The sequence below is a fragment of the Pipistrellus hanaki genome (assembly GCF_964339955.1).
Source record: "Pipistrellus hanaki genome assembly, chromosome: 9".
NCBI classification, from domain to species: domain Eukaryota; kingdom Metazoa; phylum Chordata; class Mammalia; order Chiroptera; family Vespertilionidae; genus Pipistrellus; species Pipistrellus hanaki.
In genome coordinates, this window is record NC_140511.1 from 78467515 (window position 1) to 78481915 (window position 14401).

Consider the following 14401-nt stretch of genomic DNA (forward strand, 5'->3'; position numbering starts at 1 on the left):
GGCCCGCGCGCCCAGCCAGCTCCCCCGGCGGCGCTGGCCCCAGGCCGGCCACACAGTAGCTGCTCTGAAGGGCTGACCCACATAGGAACAGAGGACCCTCCCTGGGGACGGGCGCGGCTGGCAGAGCTCGGAACTCCGGCGGCCGGCCGGCCCGCGGCTCCCAATTACCAGATTGGAGATAAGGGCCTGGAAGTCCCTGGGGCTCAACTGGCCGAGGCCCCGTTCGCCGCCTCGGACCCCCCCCACTCCACCCGGCTGTCACTCAGAAAGAGCCCGGTTTCCCTTCTGCTTAGACGGAGGCGTCCTCTGGGATTGCCAGCGCCGGAGAGGAGGCCGGGCAGAGATGGGCTTTATTAGCACGTTCCGCGGCGGGCACTGCGGGGAAAGGGTTCCGGCGGTTCCGGCCAGCACCTGGGCGCGGGCGCCGGGGCAGCGCACTTCCCGCGGCTAAGGGCGGAAAAGCTTCAGAACTTCCGCCGAGATGGAAGCCCCGGGCGTCCCCGCCGCACACGCCGGAAGGGACCGGCTCTGGGTCAGGACTCCTCCTTCCGACGCGGAGAGGCCGGATCCGAGGCCGAGGCCGCGGCGGCGACTTCCGCCCGCACTCAACATGGCTGCAGGGGCGCGTGGGAAAGGTCATTGGGAGGAGGCGGAGCCTCCTCTCCCCGAGTTCCGACCCCACCAGGACTGGAACGGGAAAAAGCGCGTCCAGCCGGAGTTTTGCCGCATCTGCGCCGCTGTGCCTGCGCTCTTCGGGCGAGGGAGTCCCTTCGGGTGGGGAGATGGAAAAGTGAATATGAGTTAGCAGGGCCCGCCATTCCGGAAGCCCATCCCTGAGATACAGACCACGGCTCCCAGCATGCCCTGTGCCCAAGAGGTCTCCTGACCGCTTTCCTAACCGGCTCCGAGATCACCTGTTTGGCCCTTAGGGACGGGCGGTTAGAGCCAGACGCTCCGTGTTGGGGGCGGGGGGAGAGGGCCGTAGGACCCTGTGTGCCAGCGCGAGAGCCGGAAGATGGGCCCGCAGTCCAAGAATTGAGGGGTTCGAGGGGTGCTCCCCCTCCACGGAGCACGCCTGTGCCATTCCCCCACAGGCACGTATTCCCTAAACTCTTAGGGGCCCCCACGGGACTTGCAACCGGGGAGCAATGGGCAGCGGCAGCCCCGGGGCTAACCCCCCTGAACCTGTTTCCGAGGCCCCCTTTTCTCCGACTCCCCAGTGAGCCAAAGCAGCCCAGCCTAGGCTCTCTTGTTGCTTCTATGTCCTTCCTTGTTTCACTCTCCGAAGTACGTTTTTGCTGTGGTCAGTACATTCTTACTTGCTTTACTTAAAAAAGAAAGTCCAAAGTGGAAGGCAAAGAACCCAGACACCTGGAAGGGGCCGGCTGGGAACATAGATGCCCACGGGCTTTGCGTCCCACAGATTTGGGGCTCCAGATCTCGGCCTTCTGGAGCGGGGCCTGGACTACAGGTCCCGGCATGCCCCGGGAGCCCGAGGGGAGGGGCCCGGGAGTCCAGGTCCCGGCATGCACCGGCACTAGGCGCCCCTCGGTCGCGCGGCGCTCACCAGAAAGGAGGAGCCGTGGAACTCGTCGCTCATCCTTCGGAGCTCGCGGCCGTAGCGCTGTGCTGCCCAGAGGTTTGGGGGCGCTGAACGCGAGCGGCCGCGGAAGTGGCTGGGCTCCCCCTCCTCGGTGTCGTCATCTTCCTCGGGGTACGAGCTGTGGCGACTCCGCGGCTCCACAGCCCCAGCGCCTGCAGAGGGGAGGACAGTGCGGGATGGCGTGAATGGCAGCGCCGCGCCCCAGCCTTTGCTCCCGAGGCCGCTGATGTATTGTACTTGTGTGCACATCGGCTTGTGCCTCTCGGAGCTCCAGCTCCCGCATGTAAATCGAGGGAAGCTCCTGGAGCTTTTGCTTTGAATTAACTTCTCATTAACCCCACAAATCGTAACTGAGCCCCAATAATGGGTACGGCCTCAGTGTATAAAAGGGCCTTCCGCTGTGCCTGGCACAAAATAATGGCATAATAAGTAGTGAGTTGTAGTTATTAGTGCAAGGCCTATGGGTTGTTCGCTCCTTAATCATCTCCATCCTGCAGCAGAGCAGACCAGTCAGTCCCCTGCCTGGGAGGTGCCCGGCCCGGCTCGGCCTGGCTGACCTCCAGCTCCGCCAGCCACCTGCCGCTGCTCACTGCGTCACTTCTGCGGCCCACAGCCTGCAGGAGACCCTGGAGAACCAGGGGCAGCGCAATGTTTGTACCTCCCACAGCACCTGCGATGGAGGAAATGTCCTGACGTGTGTGACTTTTTTAGGTAATATTTTTAGGACACTGTATGGAGCACCTATTATGTGCTAGGCCCTGGGCATTACCTCATTATCCCCTTAACTGTGTGCGGAGTACTAACTCTACAGATGGAAGACAAACTGACAGGTTAAGGCGCGCCCAGGGTGAAGCTCTGAGGCTGGAAGTGCCTAGAGGTTTGTTGGAATCCAAAGTCCAATGCTTATCCTTTGAGCTTCACCTCTCCTTATCCACCCACCCTTCACCTCTGAACCTGTGTCTTCACCTCGCCCTTTCTGCCAGTGCCTGGAAAGGCCACAGAACAGCATGGAAGCGCCTTGTGAACTGAAAGTGCCTGCGGGTCATTATTCTACTGAGTCGGGAGTTTGACTTGTGAACTGTGTGCCATCCCCCCACTTCTGCCACCACCACCCCCAGATCCAGATCAACAAAGACCTAGAACTACTCCCAGGAGCAAACACCCAGACCTAAGTAACCGAGTGAAGATGGGTCTGAGCAGGTGCCCAGAGCGAGCTCAGCATGCACAGCAGGGCCGGCTGTCAGGGCAGACATCTTGAAGGAAGCAAGGTTTAGGTCAGGGTTCGAAGCCAGGGGATAACTGTCTTGTTCTCCCTCCAGAAGACCTTCAGCAGAGCCCTGCCGGCCGGCTGCAGGGGCTGCGGGGCCTCCAAGGGTCCCAGCTCCAGGAACGTGGCTGAGAAACCCAAGAAGGGAAGAGAGGGCTGGATCCAGAAAGGCTTTGGCCGAGAGGGTGTGGTCAGAGCGTCTGGCTATTCAGAGCTTCACCAAAGCCCAGGCCCAAGGTCAGGTAGAGACCCCACAGTCTTTGGGGTTGGAGGTGGCCATGGGGAACAGACAGCTAAATCAGGAGTGGGGTGGGCACAGGGGCCAGAGGAGCTGGGAATAGGAAGACCCCGGGCAGGCTCAGGCCCATCTGCAGGTCACTGTCCAGTTCTGTGGGATGGGCAGTGAGGGAGGGCCAGTAGCTAGGTAGCTCCCACCTCAACCATATTTCCTGCTCTCATCACCTGAAGCCTCTACCTCCCCAGTGAGGTGGATGCGAGTTCTCCCTAGTTTAGGGATGAAGACTGAGGCCCCCGAGGTCAGGAACTGGTCTGAAGTCACACAGTTGGCTAGGTAAGTGCTCAGGAAATGTCAGCTATTATTCTCCTTTATCAGCGCTAAGAACTCAAACAGCGCCACACGTGACAGGTGCAGGGCCCGAGAGAGGGAAGGGGAGTGAGTGAGCTGCAGACGGACAGTCTGGCGCTCCTCCTGGGGAATCACAAGCAGAAGGACACGGTGTGTCACCTGGAAGTGCTTCACTTGCATTCATTCATTCCGTCCTCGCACCCTGGCCGGGGAGCTACTCACTGTCCCCATTTGGAGTGGAGAAAACTGAGGCACGGAGAGAGTCATTTGCCCAAGGTAGCAGAGTAGGTACTTGGCCAGTAGGTAGCAGAGCAGAAATCCAAACCTGAGTCTGCCTCCAGGGCCTGGGTCCCTCATTCTCATGCTCCAGGCGCCCCCTTGGGGGCCCAGTTGGAGAATCATGGAGGGAGGGTTCTCACCAAAGCAGTGGATTTGGCAGTGCCAAACTAGCCACTGTCAAAATGACACACATTTGTGGCAACTGGAATTCTAAGTGTCTTTTTGTTTACTGGAAAAAACCTAGGAGATTTTTGTGAACCTGTGAGGAAGGAACACTGCCATCTGAACCACCCCACCCTCAATCAGCGATCGCCTACACACTGCTGGGCAGGGCAGAGGGGACCCACTTCGGAAGGTAAGGAAGAGGGAGGGGGCGTGGCTTATCTGGGTGGGAGCATGGGTGGGCGCCTAGCCCTGCCACTCATACACCCTCCCAGAGTAAGCCTGGGCTGGAGGGGGCCGTGGGAGAGGCCATGGTGGAGACACCCGCACTTACAGTCCAGCGGGGCCAGGACGCAGGGGGATGGAGAATGAAGGGACCCTGCTCATCTAGAAGCTCTTTACCCTGTGGGGCGTCCAGGTAATGGGAGGAACTGACACATCCCTGGTCAGGCCGTGAGCACCCAGGCATACATAATGAACGGGAGCCTGCAGACGGCGTGAGGCGGGGAAGCTCTGCCATCAGCAGGGCCCAGTTGGCAGGTGCTCTCCCACTGCCTGCCCCAGCGGGCGGAGCAGCACGCAGCCCGTGTAGCTTCTACACCTGCAGGCTCAGGCCTGGACGCTCTGTGTACCCTAAAGCCATCTGGAGTCCAAAGCCCCTTCTGGCCTGCAAAGAACATAGACCCCCATCTTGCTCAGGGTTGACGAAATCAGGAAGCAGGGGCGGCCAAATGTCTCTGTAACGTCAGAGTCCGTCCCAAATACTCAGCTCCGTGCTCAGCTGGAAAGAGCGCTGAGCCACGGCATGGCTGTGCACCACTGAGGGGTCATGGAGGGACACGGGAACGAATTCCGTGTCATTTTCATGCTGAGGTGCTCTTGGACCTGTTGTCAACTATTTAAAAATAAAGCCATTCTCAGCTCATGGTCTGTACAAAAAGAGGGATATGGCCTGTGACTCTGGTTTGCCAACCTCTACTCTAAACCCAGCTATGTCTGCCCCCTGTCTGAAACTTTCAATGGCTCTCTATTGCTCATGAGCTAAAGTTTACTCTTCGGAATGGCTTTTAAGCCCTTACATTGTGGTTCTAACCAGTACTTCCCTTGTTTGCCACCAGGGGGGTTTTGATTATTCATGTCTTCCTCTCTGCTTAATGAATGGCAACCCCCAGGTCTGCTCAGAGCCTGGGCCAACTCATAGCAGCAATAACAATGATCACAGTAATAGTAAGGTCAGCATACACTCCTCTGTGCCATGTACTGTTTCAAAACACTTCCTGTATTAACTCATCAGATCCTCATTACAACCCAATGAGGTGGGACCGGTTCTACTCCCATCCTACCTAATAAAAGAGTAATATGCAAATTAACCATCACTCCGCTACACCCACCAGCCAATCAAAGCAAGTATGCAAATAAACCCAACCAAGATGGCTACAGCCATAGAGAACAGGAGGGAGGCTTGGGTTTCCCAGGCAACAGAGGAAGCCAAGGCTACAAAGTTTCAATTATAGAAGGCAAACAAATTTAAACAGAAATGGCTGCCAGCCACAGAGCGAGCAGGAGGCTTGGCTCCGCTCCAGGCTACATAGTTTCAATTGTAGAAGGTAAATAAATTCCAGATACCAGGGCCTCTGCTTGGGTCACCAGGGGCCGTGGCTGGCCTGCAAACCACCACAGGCCCCTTGCTCAGGCCACCCCACACTCCAAGGGAACCCCCACCCTGATCCAGGACACCCTTCAGGGCAAACCAGCTAGCCCCCACCCGTGCACCAGGCCTCTATCCTATCTAATAAAAGAGTAATATGCAGATTGACCATCACTCCAACACACAATAGCTGCCCCCATGTGGTCAAAGATCCTGCCACCATGTGGACACAAGATGGCCAGCAGGGGAGGGCAGTTGGGAAGCACCAGGCCTGCAAAGGAGGGCAGTTAGAGGCGATCAACCCTACAGGGGAGGGCAGTTAGGGGTCCTCCCGGCATCCCCTCGGCATCCCCCAGGCTGGCAGAGGAGGGAAGTTGTGGGCAAACAGGCTGGCAGGGGAGCAGTTAGACATCAATCAAAATCGGGTCTAAATGGGCAGTGGACATTCCTCGAGGGGTCCCAAATTGGAGAGGGTACAGGCTGGGCTGAGGGACACCCCCGCCCCCCTCTCTCCCCTCCCGTGCACGAATTTTGTGCACCAGGCTCCAGTTTAACAGATAAGGAAACCGAGGCAGAATAAGTTAACTGACCTGTTCCAGCTCCACCTGCTAATAAAGGGTAAAGACATGTTTCAACCCTGCAGTCTGGCCCTGGTGCCCAGTGCCGAGCTTTTTCTCCCGCTGGGTGTCCTCCCTTCCCTCTCCACCGTCCATCGCCCACAGCTCACCAGGCACCAGCCCCTCCCAGGCACAGCACACAAGATGGCTGCAGTCCATGCCCGGGGACACTTACAGTCCAGCGGGGCCAGGAGGCGGGGAGTACGAAGAATGAAGGAGGAAAGCAGTGATTTTGGTAGGTCACTGGCACTTAGGGGTCTTTTATGGAAAAACCACTTGCTTTTTAGACATGGAAAAGGTTTAAGCAATCCGCTGGCCAGTGTAGCTCAGTGGTTGAGCATCAACCTATGAACCAGGAGGTCATGGTTCGATACCTGATCAGGGCACACCCAGGTTGCAGGCTCCATCCCCAGTAGGAGGCAGGCAGGAGGCAGCCAATCAATGATTCTCTCATCACTGATTCTCTCTCTCCCTCTCTCTGAAATCAGTAACATACATTTTGTAAAAGTTTAAGAAAGCCTGTGTAGTGGTGTCTGTTTTCTCCTCACAGCCGTCCTCCCGGCATCCCCTCGGCTCCTATGGCTGCCTCAGACCCTCCTTACGCTCTCCTCCCTAAAACCAGTTTCTCAGGATGTGCCCGCCCTCCTCTCCCTGCCTCAGGCACCCCCAGCCGCGGGTCACACCCCTAGCTTGTGCAGGAGGTCACTCCAGCTCCTTGCCACTCCAATTCATAGAACAGATGAGGTCCTTCCCACCGCCCAGTCCTTGTCTTCCTTCTCCACCCCTCCCCTCACTCTCCTTCCCCTGGGCAGAACCTAAACTATTTAAAAACATAAAAACATAGCCGAAACCGGTTTGGCTCAGTGGATAGAGCATCGGCCTGTGGACTGAAAGGTCCAGGGTTCGATTCCGGTGAAGGGCATGTACCTTGGTTGCGGGGCGGTGTGTGTGTGTGTGTGTGTGTGTGTGCAAGAGGCAGCTGGTCGATGTTTCTCCCTGATCGACATTTCTAACTCTATCCCTCTCAATTCCTCTATGTAAAAAATCAATAAAATAAATTTTAAAAAAAACCAAAAAACCATTCTGAGCTCACGGACTGTACAAAGAGGGATTTAACCTGTGACTCTAGTTTGCCAACCCCTGGTCACCATCAATAACTCAGTCCTGAGCCGCCCACAGGCTCACTACCTCCTCCTACTCGGGCCCTGGTGCCGCCCTTGACACCCCAATCCCATCACTCAGCTCTACTCAAACCCTCCCCTGTCCAAGCTCAAAGGAAAAGTCAAAGCCCTTACACTGCCTCCAAGGCTCTGCCCCATCCCCGGCCCCTCCTGTAACTCCCGCCTGCCCAATCCCTCCCCTCACTCTGTCCCCTCTGCCACACTGGCCTCAGGGCCTCGGCCCAACCATCCTTCCAGATCTCTCCACAGCTAGCCGCGGGGCTCACGCCTCCCTCCCAGTCTTGGCTCACACGGCGATTCTCACCCAGGCAGACCCAGGCCGCCTCAGTGCAGATCACTGCCTGGCCCCGGGCCTCCTGATCTGGAGAAAGGAAAGGCCCTATCAGTTACTTATTTGTTGAGGGCCTGTCTCCCCCGCTGACCAGAATCTAGGTACCACAGGGCAGGGAGTTTTAGCTCCTCTGTTCACTGGTGTGCCCTGGCAGCTGGGACAGCACGGGGCACAGATTAGATACCTGCCACAGGGGAGGAGCAGCCAGGTGTGAGGGGAAAGCGGTGTGGGCAGAAATACAGCAGGTGCAAAGGCCTGGGAGTCAGCGTCTGACAGTGCGTGCTCATGGCTGAGAGGAGCCTTTTGCTGCTGGAAATGGGGAGAGGGTCATTTAACCTTCAGCAGGCAAGGGACCTGTTTTTCTTTTTAAAATATATTTTATTGATTTTTTTACAGAGAGGAAGAGAGAGGGATAGAAAGTTAGAAACATCAATGAGAGAGAATCATCGATCAGCTGCCTCTGGCACACACTCCCTACTGGGGATGTGCCCGCAACCAAGGTACATGCCCTTGACCGGAATCGAACCCGGGACCTTTCAGTCCACAGGCTGGCGCTCTATCCATTGAGCCAAAAGTTTTTTTATATTGACTTTTTAGAGAGAAGAAGGGAGGGAGAAAGAGGAAGAGAGAGAGAAATATCAATGAGAAACATCAATTGGACAGCATGTGCTCTAGACGACTAGGGATTGAACCTATCACCTTTTATTATTTGTTAAAAATATATATTTTATTGATTTCAGAGATTGAGGAGAGAAACATCAATGATGAGAGAGAATCCTGGATTGGCTGCCTCCCCATGCCCCCTACTGGGGATCGAGCTGGCAACCCCAACATGTGCCCTTGGAATCGAACCTGGACCCTTCAGTCTGCAGGCTGACTATCCAGTGAGCCAAACCAGCTACCCCCCCCCGCCACCTTTTAATTCACCAAACAACACTCCAATCATCTGGGCTACAGCAGCCAGGGCTGGGGGTGGGGAATAGCTTTATGTTTTCAAAAGATCTCTGGTTTTTCTGAGGTGCCAAGGCCTGTGCCAGGCCCTGGGAAGTGGAGACAGAAATGGTCACTGCCCTCCAGTGCCCATCCTTCCATTCGGCCTGTACTTCTCCTCCCTCCCCTCCCCCCCAGACTAGCTGCCTTGGAGGGCTGTCTGCTTCTAGTGGGTACTAGCCTCTGGCAAGCAGCAAAGATAGCCCGGGTGTGGGTGTGAGCCACAGGGTGAGAAAGAACAGACCTGGAGGCTTCAGCCCGGCTTCACCCCAGGAGCCAGCAAACAAGTGTGACCTTAGGCAAGTCACTTCCCCTTTCTGGTTCTCGGCCTGGCTCAGTGATTTGCTGTGATCCTGTCCTAACAGCCACATTCTGTGAGCATTTCCTAAGACCAACACTAGTTTACTGCTTCTGTAGAGTCTGCTAGTCACCCAGCAGCCTACAATGGTGGCGATTAATTGCTGTTTTACAGGAGGAAAGCTGAGGTCCAGGGAGGTTAGGGGCTTGCTCATAGCCACCCGGTGAGTGCGGATGAGGCTGAGGTGCAGGGAGCTAGTGGGGCAAGGTGGACAGGCAGGTGGTTGGGTGGGGAGTGCCTACCTCCATGATGGCTGCTGCTGGCCGGCTGGCCCTGCTGGTGACCAGCTTCCCCCAGGAGACCTGGGACCGTAGGCCAGTGCTTGTTGAGGCCTGGGGGCTGGTCCCCTCTGGGGCTGGGGCCCAGGCCCCTATCTGCAGTGCTGGAGTCTTCCTGCTCACTCTGCTCAAACTCTGTGATCTGGAACATGCTCTGGGCTGTAGGGGTGAGAAGGCAGGTAGTTATGGCACAGCTGGGGGAAACAGTCGCCAGTGGGGGCGGGAGGGAGGGGGTGGCTGGCACCCCTGTTCCCTCTTCCACCTTAGAACCCCAGGTCCGCCCTGCCTCCGGGGCCCCAGTCTGTCCTCTGAGTCTGGCCCGGCAAGCCCAGCCCGTCCACCCAGAGCCTAAATCTCCTTCCGGAACCTTGGTGCTGGGGAGTCCCAGGCCCCTACCGAGGCCTCGGCTGGCCGTGAAGACGGCACGCAGGACTTACCCCAAGCCCGATCTCGAGGCCCGGGGACCCGAGCCTGCGCCTCCCTCTAGCCCTGAGGGAGCCCGGTTCTAGTTGCCTGGGTAACAGGAACTGTCACCGACCAGACCCAATCGGCTATCGCGATGTCACCAGGGCTGGCCAGGGGTGGAGCCACTGGAGGCCCCGCCCCCGCGCCCCGGCCCCGCCCACCACTTTCCTCCCTTCCTGGTCCCCGAAGCCTCGGCTCCGACTTCCGTGTACCTGGGAGCGGGTGGGGGGTCCTCCGGGGTCTGGCTTCTGCTGACAAGTCCTTCAGCCCCTCCGGGACTTAGTTCCCGACCCTGAAAGATGGGGATAACGACCCCTCCCGCAGGGGCCCGGGCGCTGTGTAAGCCGAGTGCGGAGCGCTGCGGCGAAAGCACCTAGCAAAGCCCCATCGAGCGCAGCGCGGGCGCCTCGCCGTTGCAGTCACGGTCACGACGCGGTCCGCTCCGGGGGCCGGGCCCCGCCTCCCCACGGGGGACCTCGCCCCGCACCACACGCCTCAGGGCACTCCCCGCGCGTCAGTCCGTCCGGGGAGCCTGGAGATAAGCGGGCGCCTCCCCGGCAGGATGACTGTCGCGGCGCCGCGGGAGGGATAGGCCCCCGTGCGGGTGGCCGCGCGGCTCGGGGGGACTTTGTGCCCGGCGGGCGGCGGACCAGGTGAGCGGGAGCCGCGCCCCGCGAGGGCGGAGGGCGGGCGCCCCCGGGGGCGGCGGGGGGCGCGGGCTCCGTCCCAGAGGGCGGGGCCCGAGGGCCATCTTGGCTGTGGGCGGAAGTGTCCTTCGGAGACCGGGCGAGGGGAAGCCGCCCTCGGCCTGGGGATGGGGGGAGAGGGGCGTGGGAACCGGCGGCTCCGGGCCCGGCCCACCCGGCGCTCGGCCGCCCGCCGCCCCGCGTAACCCCGGCACCGCCGGCGGCGTAGCCCGCGCCCGTTCTCGGACGGCTGCGCGCCGGGCGCGGCCGGGGCCGCGGTGAGACCCGCGCAGTTTGCGTAGCGGACGGCGCCCGCGCAGGCGCAGGAGGGGGCGGAGCTGCTGGAGCCGGGAGCCAGGGCCCGGGTCCCAGCGGCCGGAGCTGGCACCCCCAGAGGTGGACTGAGAGCCCCGCGCCGGCCGGCCCCCGCCTGCCGCGGCTGGAGAGTGGACGCAGGGGGGTGGGTTGGGGCCAGCGCCCGGCATCCCGAGGCCTGAAGGCAGAGCCCCCGCCCCGCCTCGTCCGGATCGTTGGAGGGGAGAGAGCCCGCAGTTGGAGGAGGGGGAGAGCCGGGTGTTGAGCGCCTCACGCCGCAGCCGCTGCCCAGAGCCAGCAGGCATCGGCGGCTCTCCCCCTCCTGCCGGGACGACTGGAGCGACTAAGGCCAAGGACCCTTCTCCTTCAGCCTCTGCACCCCCAAGCTCCCGGCTCTGGGACTGGCCCACGGAGGCGACGCTCCCCACCCCCACCCTCAGCCCCGGAGAGGAGAGACTGTCCTTCCCCGCTCCTGAGTGCAGGACCCCGGGCTGAGAGTGCCCCCAGCAAGGGCTGCTGAAGAGCCACTGCCCCTCCGTCCAGGGAAGGGCCTGGCCAGCCACAACTTCTTTCCTCCCAAACGCCCCCGCTCTGTCGCTGCGCCCTGCAACTCCCACCCCTGCGTATTTATTTGTGTTTCCCTGGCCCCCTGCCAGCCCCTCCATCTCTGCCTCAGGATTCAGGCCTCCCTTTCTGACATGGAGAGTAACCTGTCTGGCCTGGTGCCTGCTGCTGGTCTGGTGCCTGCGCTGCCACCGGCCGTGACCCTGGGGCTGACTGCGGCCTACACCACCCTGTACGCCCTGCTCTTCTTCTCCGTGTATGCCCAGCTCTGGCTGGTGCTCCTGTACGGACACAAGCGCCTCAGCTACCAGACGGTGTTCCTGGCACTCTGTCTGCTCTGGGCTGCTTTGCGCACCACCCTCTTCTCCTTCTACTTCCGAGACACCCCCCGGGCCAACCGCCTGGGGCCCCTGCCCTTTTGGCTTCTCTACTGCTGCCCCGTCTGCCTGCAGTTCTTCACACTGACGCTCATGAACCTCTACTTTGCCCAGGTAACCGTGGTAACTGGGTGGGGATGGGCTGTGGAGTGGCGAGCCTCAAGCCCGAAGGGATAATGGGCATCTCTGCTCCCAGGTGGTGTTCAAAGCCAAGGCGAAACGTCGGCCGGAGATGAGCCGAGGCTTGTAAGTCTGTCCCTCCCCCCCGTGGCAGGGCCGTGGGGAGGACACCTCGGGGGATGTTTGTGAAAGCTGGGAAGGTGACGCGCCTGGCACAGGAGGCCGGGCAGAGGGGTGGCGTGGGTGAGGGCAGTGGTAATAGAAGCAGCCGGGAGACGGTGCCAGTGTCGTCCAGGACAGAGGAGGAGCTGGAAGCTCCCAAACCAAACCGCTTCTGGGTGACCTTGGGTGGCGGGGCTCCCGTCCTGGGTACCACACCTTGCCATTTAATAAGCGCTTTCACAGACCTCTGTCATTCTTACCACTCACCTGGGGGGCTGCTCCTGTCTGCTTGAGAGATGAGGAAACTGAGGCCCAGGAAGATGAAGCCACACGTTCAAGGTCACAGAAGTGGCTGCAAGCAGAGCCAGGGCTTCAGCCCAGATTTCGGACACCCGATGCAGTGCTCCTTCCACTGTCCTACAGCTGTCGGTCACCTTCTGACCCCCTGGGCCTCAGTTTCCCGCCTGTTAGGCTGGAGGAGCCACTGCAGACTGAAGGCCTGAGGGTCTGATGGGCGCCAGGTCTCCTGGGGCGGCTGGTGGTCGGTGAGCGGGGCTGACTGTGCCGTGGCTGCAGGCTGGCTGTCCGAGGGGCCTTCGTGGGGGCCTCGCTGCTCTTCCTGCTGGTGAATGTGCTGTGCGCGGTGCTGTCCCGCCGGCGCCCGGCGCAGCCCTGGGCCCTCCTGCTGGTGCGCGTCCTGGTGAGCGACTCCCTGTTTGTTATCTGCGCGCTCTCTCTTGCTGCCTGCCTCTGCCTTGTGGCCCGGCGGGCACCCTCCACCAGCATCTACCTGGAGGCCAAGGTAGGGTCCCAGCCCTGATGCCCGGTGTCCTTTGGGGGTCTCTGGGCGTCATCCTTCGGGCGGAGAGGAAGCCGGAGCCTCCCCTCACTGAGGGTCCCCTGTTGTCATCTGTTTCAGGGGACCAGTGTGTGCCAGGCGGCTGCCATGGGCGGTGCCATGGTCCTGCTCTATGCCAGTCGGGCCTGCTACAACCTGGCGGCCCTGGCCTTGGCTCCCCGGAGCCGGCTGGACGCCTTCGATTATGACTGGTACAATGTCTCCGATCAGGTGGGCATTTGGCCTGTCTGCTGCCTCCTCAGTAGCCGTGGCCCCTGGGCCCTGTCCGGGTGCCCCCCTCGCACCGCTGCAGATTGGCTGAGCCCTGGCTCTCCCGCAGGCGGACCTGGTGAACGACCTGGGGAACAAAGGCTACCTCGTGTTCGGCCTCATCCTCTTTGTGTGGGAGCTGCTGCCCACGACCCTGCTGGTGGGCTTCTTCAGGGTGCACCGGCCGCCACAGGACCTGGTGAGGCCGGTGCGGAGGGCTGGCACTGGGCCGGGGCCGGGTGGCTGTGGGAGGCCAGTGGGGGCTGGGAGAGAGCATCCATGGCGGCTTCCTCCCCCAGAGCACAAGCCACATCCTCAACGGGCAGGTCTTTGGCTCCCGTTCCTACTTCTTCGATCGGGCCGGGCACTGCGAGGAGGAGAGCTGCTCCTGGGGGCACCGGCGGGGCGAGAGCACCAGGTAGGAGCCTCCGCCCACCGCAGGCCCCTGAGCTCCCGGCCCGCTCCGTGGAGCCATGGGGACCAGGTCTTGGCATCCAGCCCCAGCCCCGCCTTGGCCTTTGTTTCCCTCTGTACTTGGTGGGGCCCCCCTGGCTTCCCCCTCTTGCCCCGAGGATGCAGTTGGCTACCGTGCGCCGTGCGCCGTGCTGCTGGGTCCTGGAGTGTCTGGGTTCCTGGGCTCTGCTCTAAGCCTCTCTCCCGCCCCGACTCCTGGGCGTGCGGCCCCGGTCCCTGCCTCGTAACCGACCCTGTTTCTCTGTCTGCAGCATGTCCGGCAGCCTCGGCTCCGGCAGCTGGTACGGCGCCATCGGGCGGGAGCCAGGCTGGTACGGGGGCAGCCAGACTCGGACCACGCCTCTGCTCTTCTCCCAGGTGCTGGACCCTGGCAGCCACCACCACAGCCTCTACTCCACTCCACAGACGTGATCCCCTCCACCTGCCCCGAACACTCACCCCCCAGTCCCCCCACCCAGGCCCCTGTGCCAAGTTCATCTGCTGCTTCTTGCCCGGGACCCCAGGGGCTGTGGCCACCTCCTCCCCGGCCAGCTCCCTGCCACGTCCGTTGTAGTGAGTCTGTGCTGGTGGGGGCACGGCCCTGCCTGCCAGATGCGCACGGCACCCTGGCATGACCTGCGCCTCCGCTTCCGCGCTGGAGCCAGCTACCTCTCCTGTGTCTGCCACTCAATAAACAGTGTCTGTGCCCCAGGCCCGCCGCTGTCTGTGCTCCTCGAACCTCGTCTGCGTGGCTGAAGGCTGATCAGACACGGGCCCTCGGAGGGGGCTGCCCACCTCCCCAGGCTGGAGGGCAGGGAGCGGGAGGAGCCTGGGTCTGAGCAGAAGGGAGA

The 14401-nt window shown here is 60.9% G+C and overlaps 2 protein-coding genes and 1 long non-coding RNA gene across 7 annotated transcripts; 1 reads left to right on the forward strand and 2 right to left on the reverse strand.

Annotated features, from left to right (window-relative positions):
• Positions 1–289: 289 nt before the first annotated feature.
• BAD (BCL2 associated agonist of cell death) lies at positions 290–10401 on the reverse strand. Of its 3 annotated transcripts, none has more exons than XM_084895967.1 (4): positions 9978–10401; positions 9265–9459; positions 1568–1755; positions 290–768 (listed from the first exon to the last, which is right to left on the reverse strand). In XM_084895967.1, exons 2-4 carry the CDS (start codon positions 9449–9451, stop codon positions 637–639), a joined length of 507 nt encoding a protein of 168 aa, XP_084752093.1. In that variant the 5' UTR covers positions 9452–9459; positions 9978–10401; the 3' UTR covers positions 290–636. The 3 variants fall into 3 exon arrangements, with proteins under 3 accessions (XP_084752093.1, XP_084752091.1, XP_084752092.1); XM_084895965.1 differs by lacking the exon at positions 9978–10401 and adding an exon at positions 9738–9854; XM_084895966.1 differs by lacking the exon at positions 9978–10401 and adding an exon at positions 9697–9779.
• On the reverse strand, positions 2924–7774 carry LOC311628625. Its single transcript, XR_014796035.1, has 2 exons — positions 3976–7774; positions 2924–3437 (listed from the first exon to the last, which is right to left on the reverse strand). It is a non-coding gene; the product is annotated as an uncharacterized lncRNA (long non-coding RNA).
• Positions 10283–14264, forward strand: GPR137 (G protein-coupled receptor 137). Of its 3 annotated transcripts, none has more exons than XM_084895915.1 (8): positions 10283–10418; positions 11423–11821; positions 11904–11953; positions 12566–12791; positions 12909–13058; positions 13168–13296; positions 13397–13515; positions 13823–14264. In XM_084895915.1, the coding sequence occupies exons 2-8, from the start codon at positions 11465–11467 to the stop codon at positions 13980–13982; spliced, it is 1191 nt and encodes a 396-aa protein (XP_084752041.1). In that variant the 5' UTR covers positions 10283–10418; positions 11423–11464; the 3' UTR covers positions 13983–14264. The 3 variants fall into 3 exon arrangements, with proteins under 3 accessions (XP_084752041.1, XP_084752042.1, XP_084752043.1); XM_084895916.1 differs by having other exon boundaries at positions 10289–10418; positions 11443–11821; XM_084895917.1 differs by lacking the exon at positions 10283–10418 and having other exon boundaries at positions 10602–11821; positions 13929–14258.
• The last annotated feature ends 137 nt before the right edge of the window (positions 14265–14401 follow it).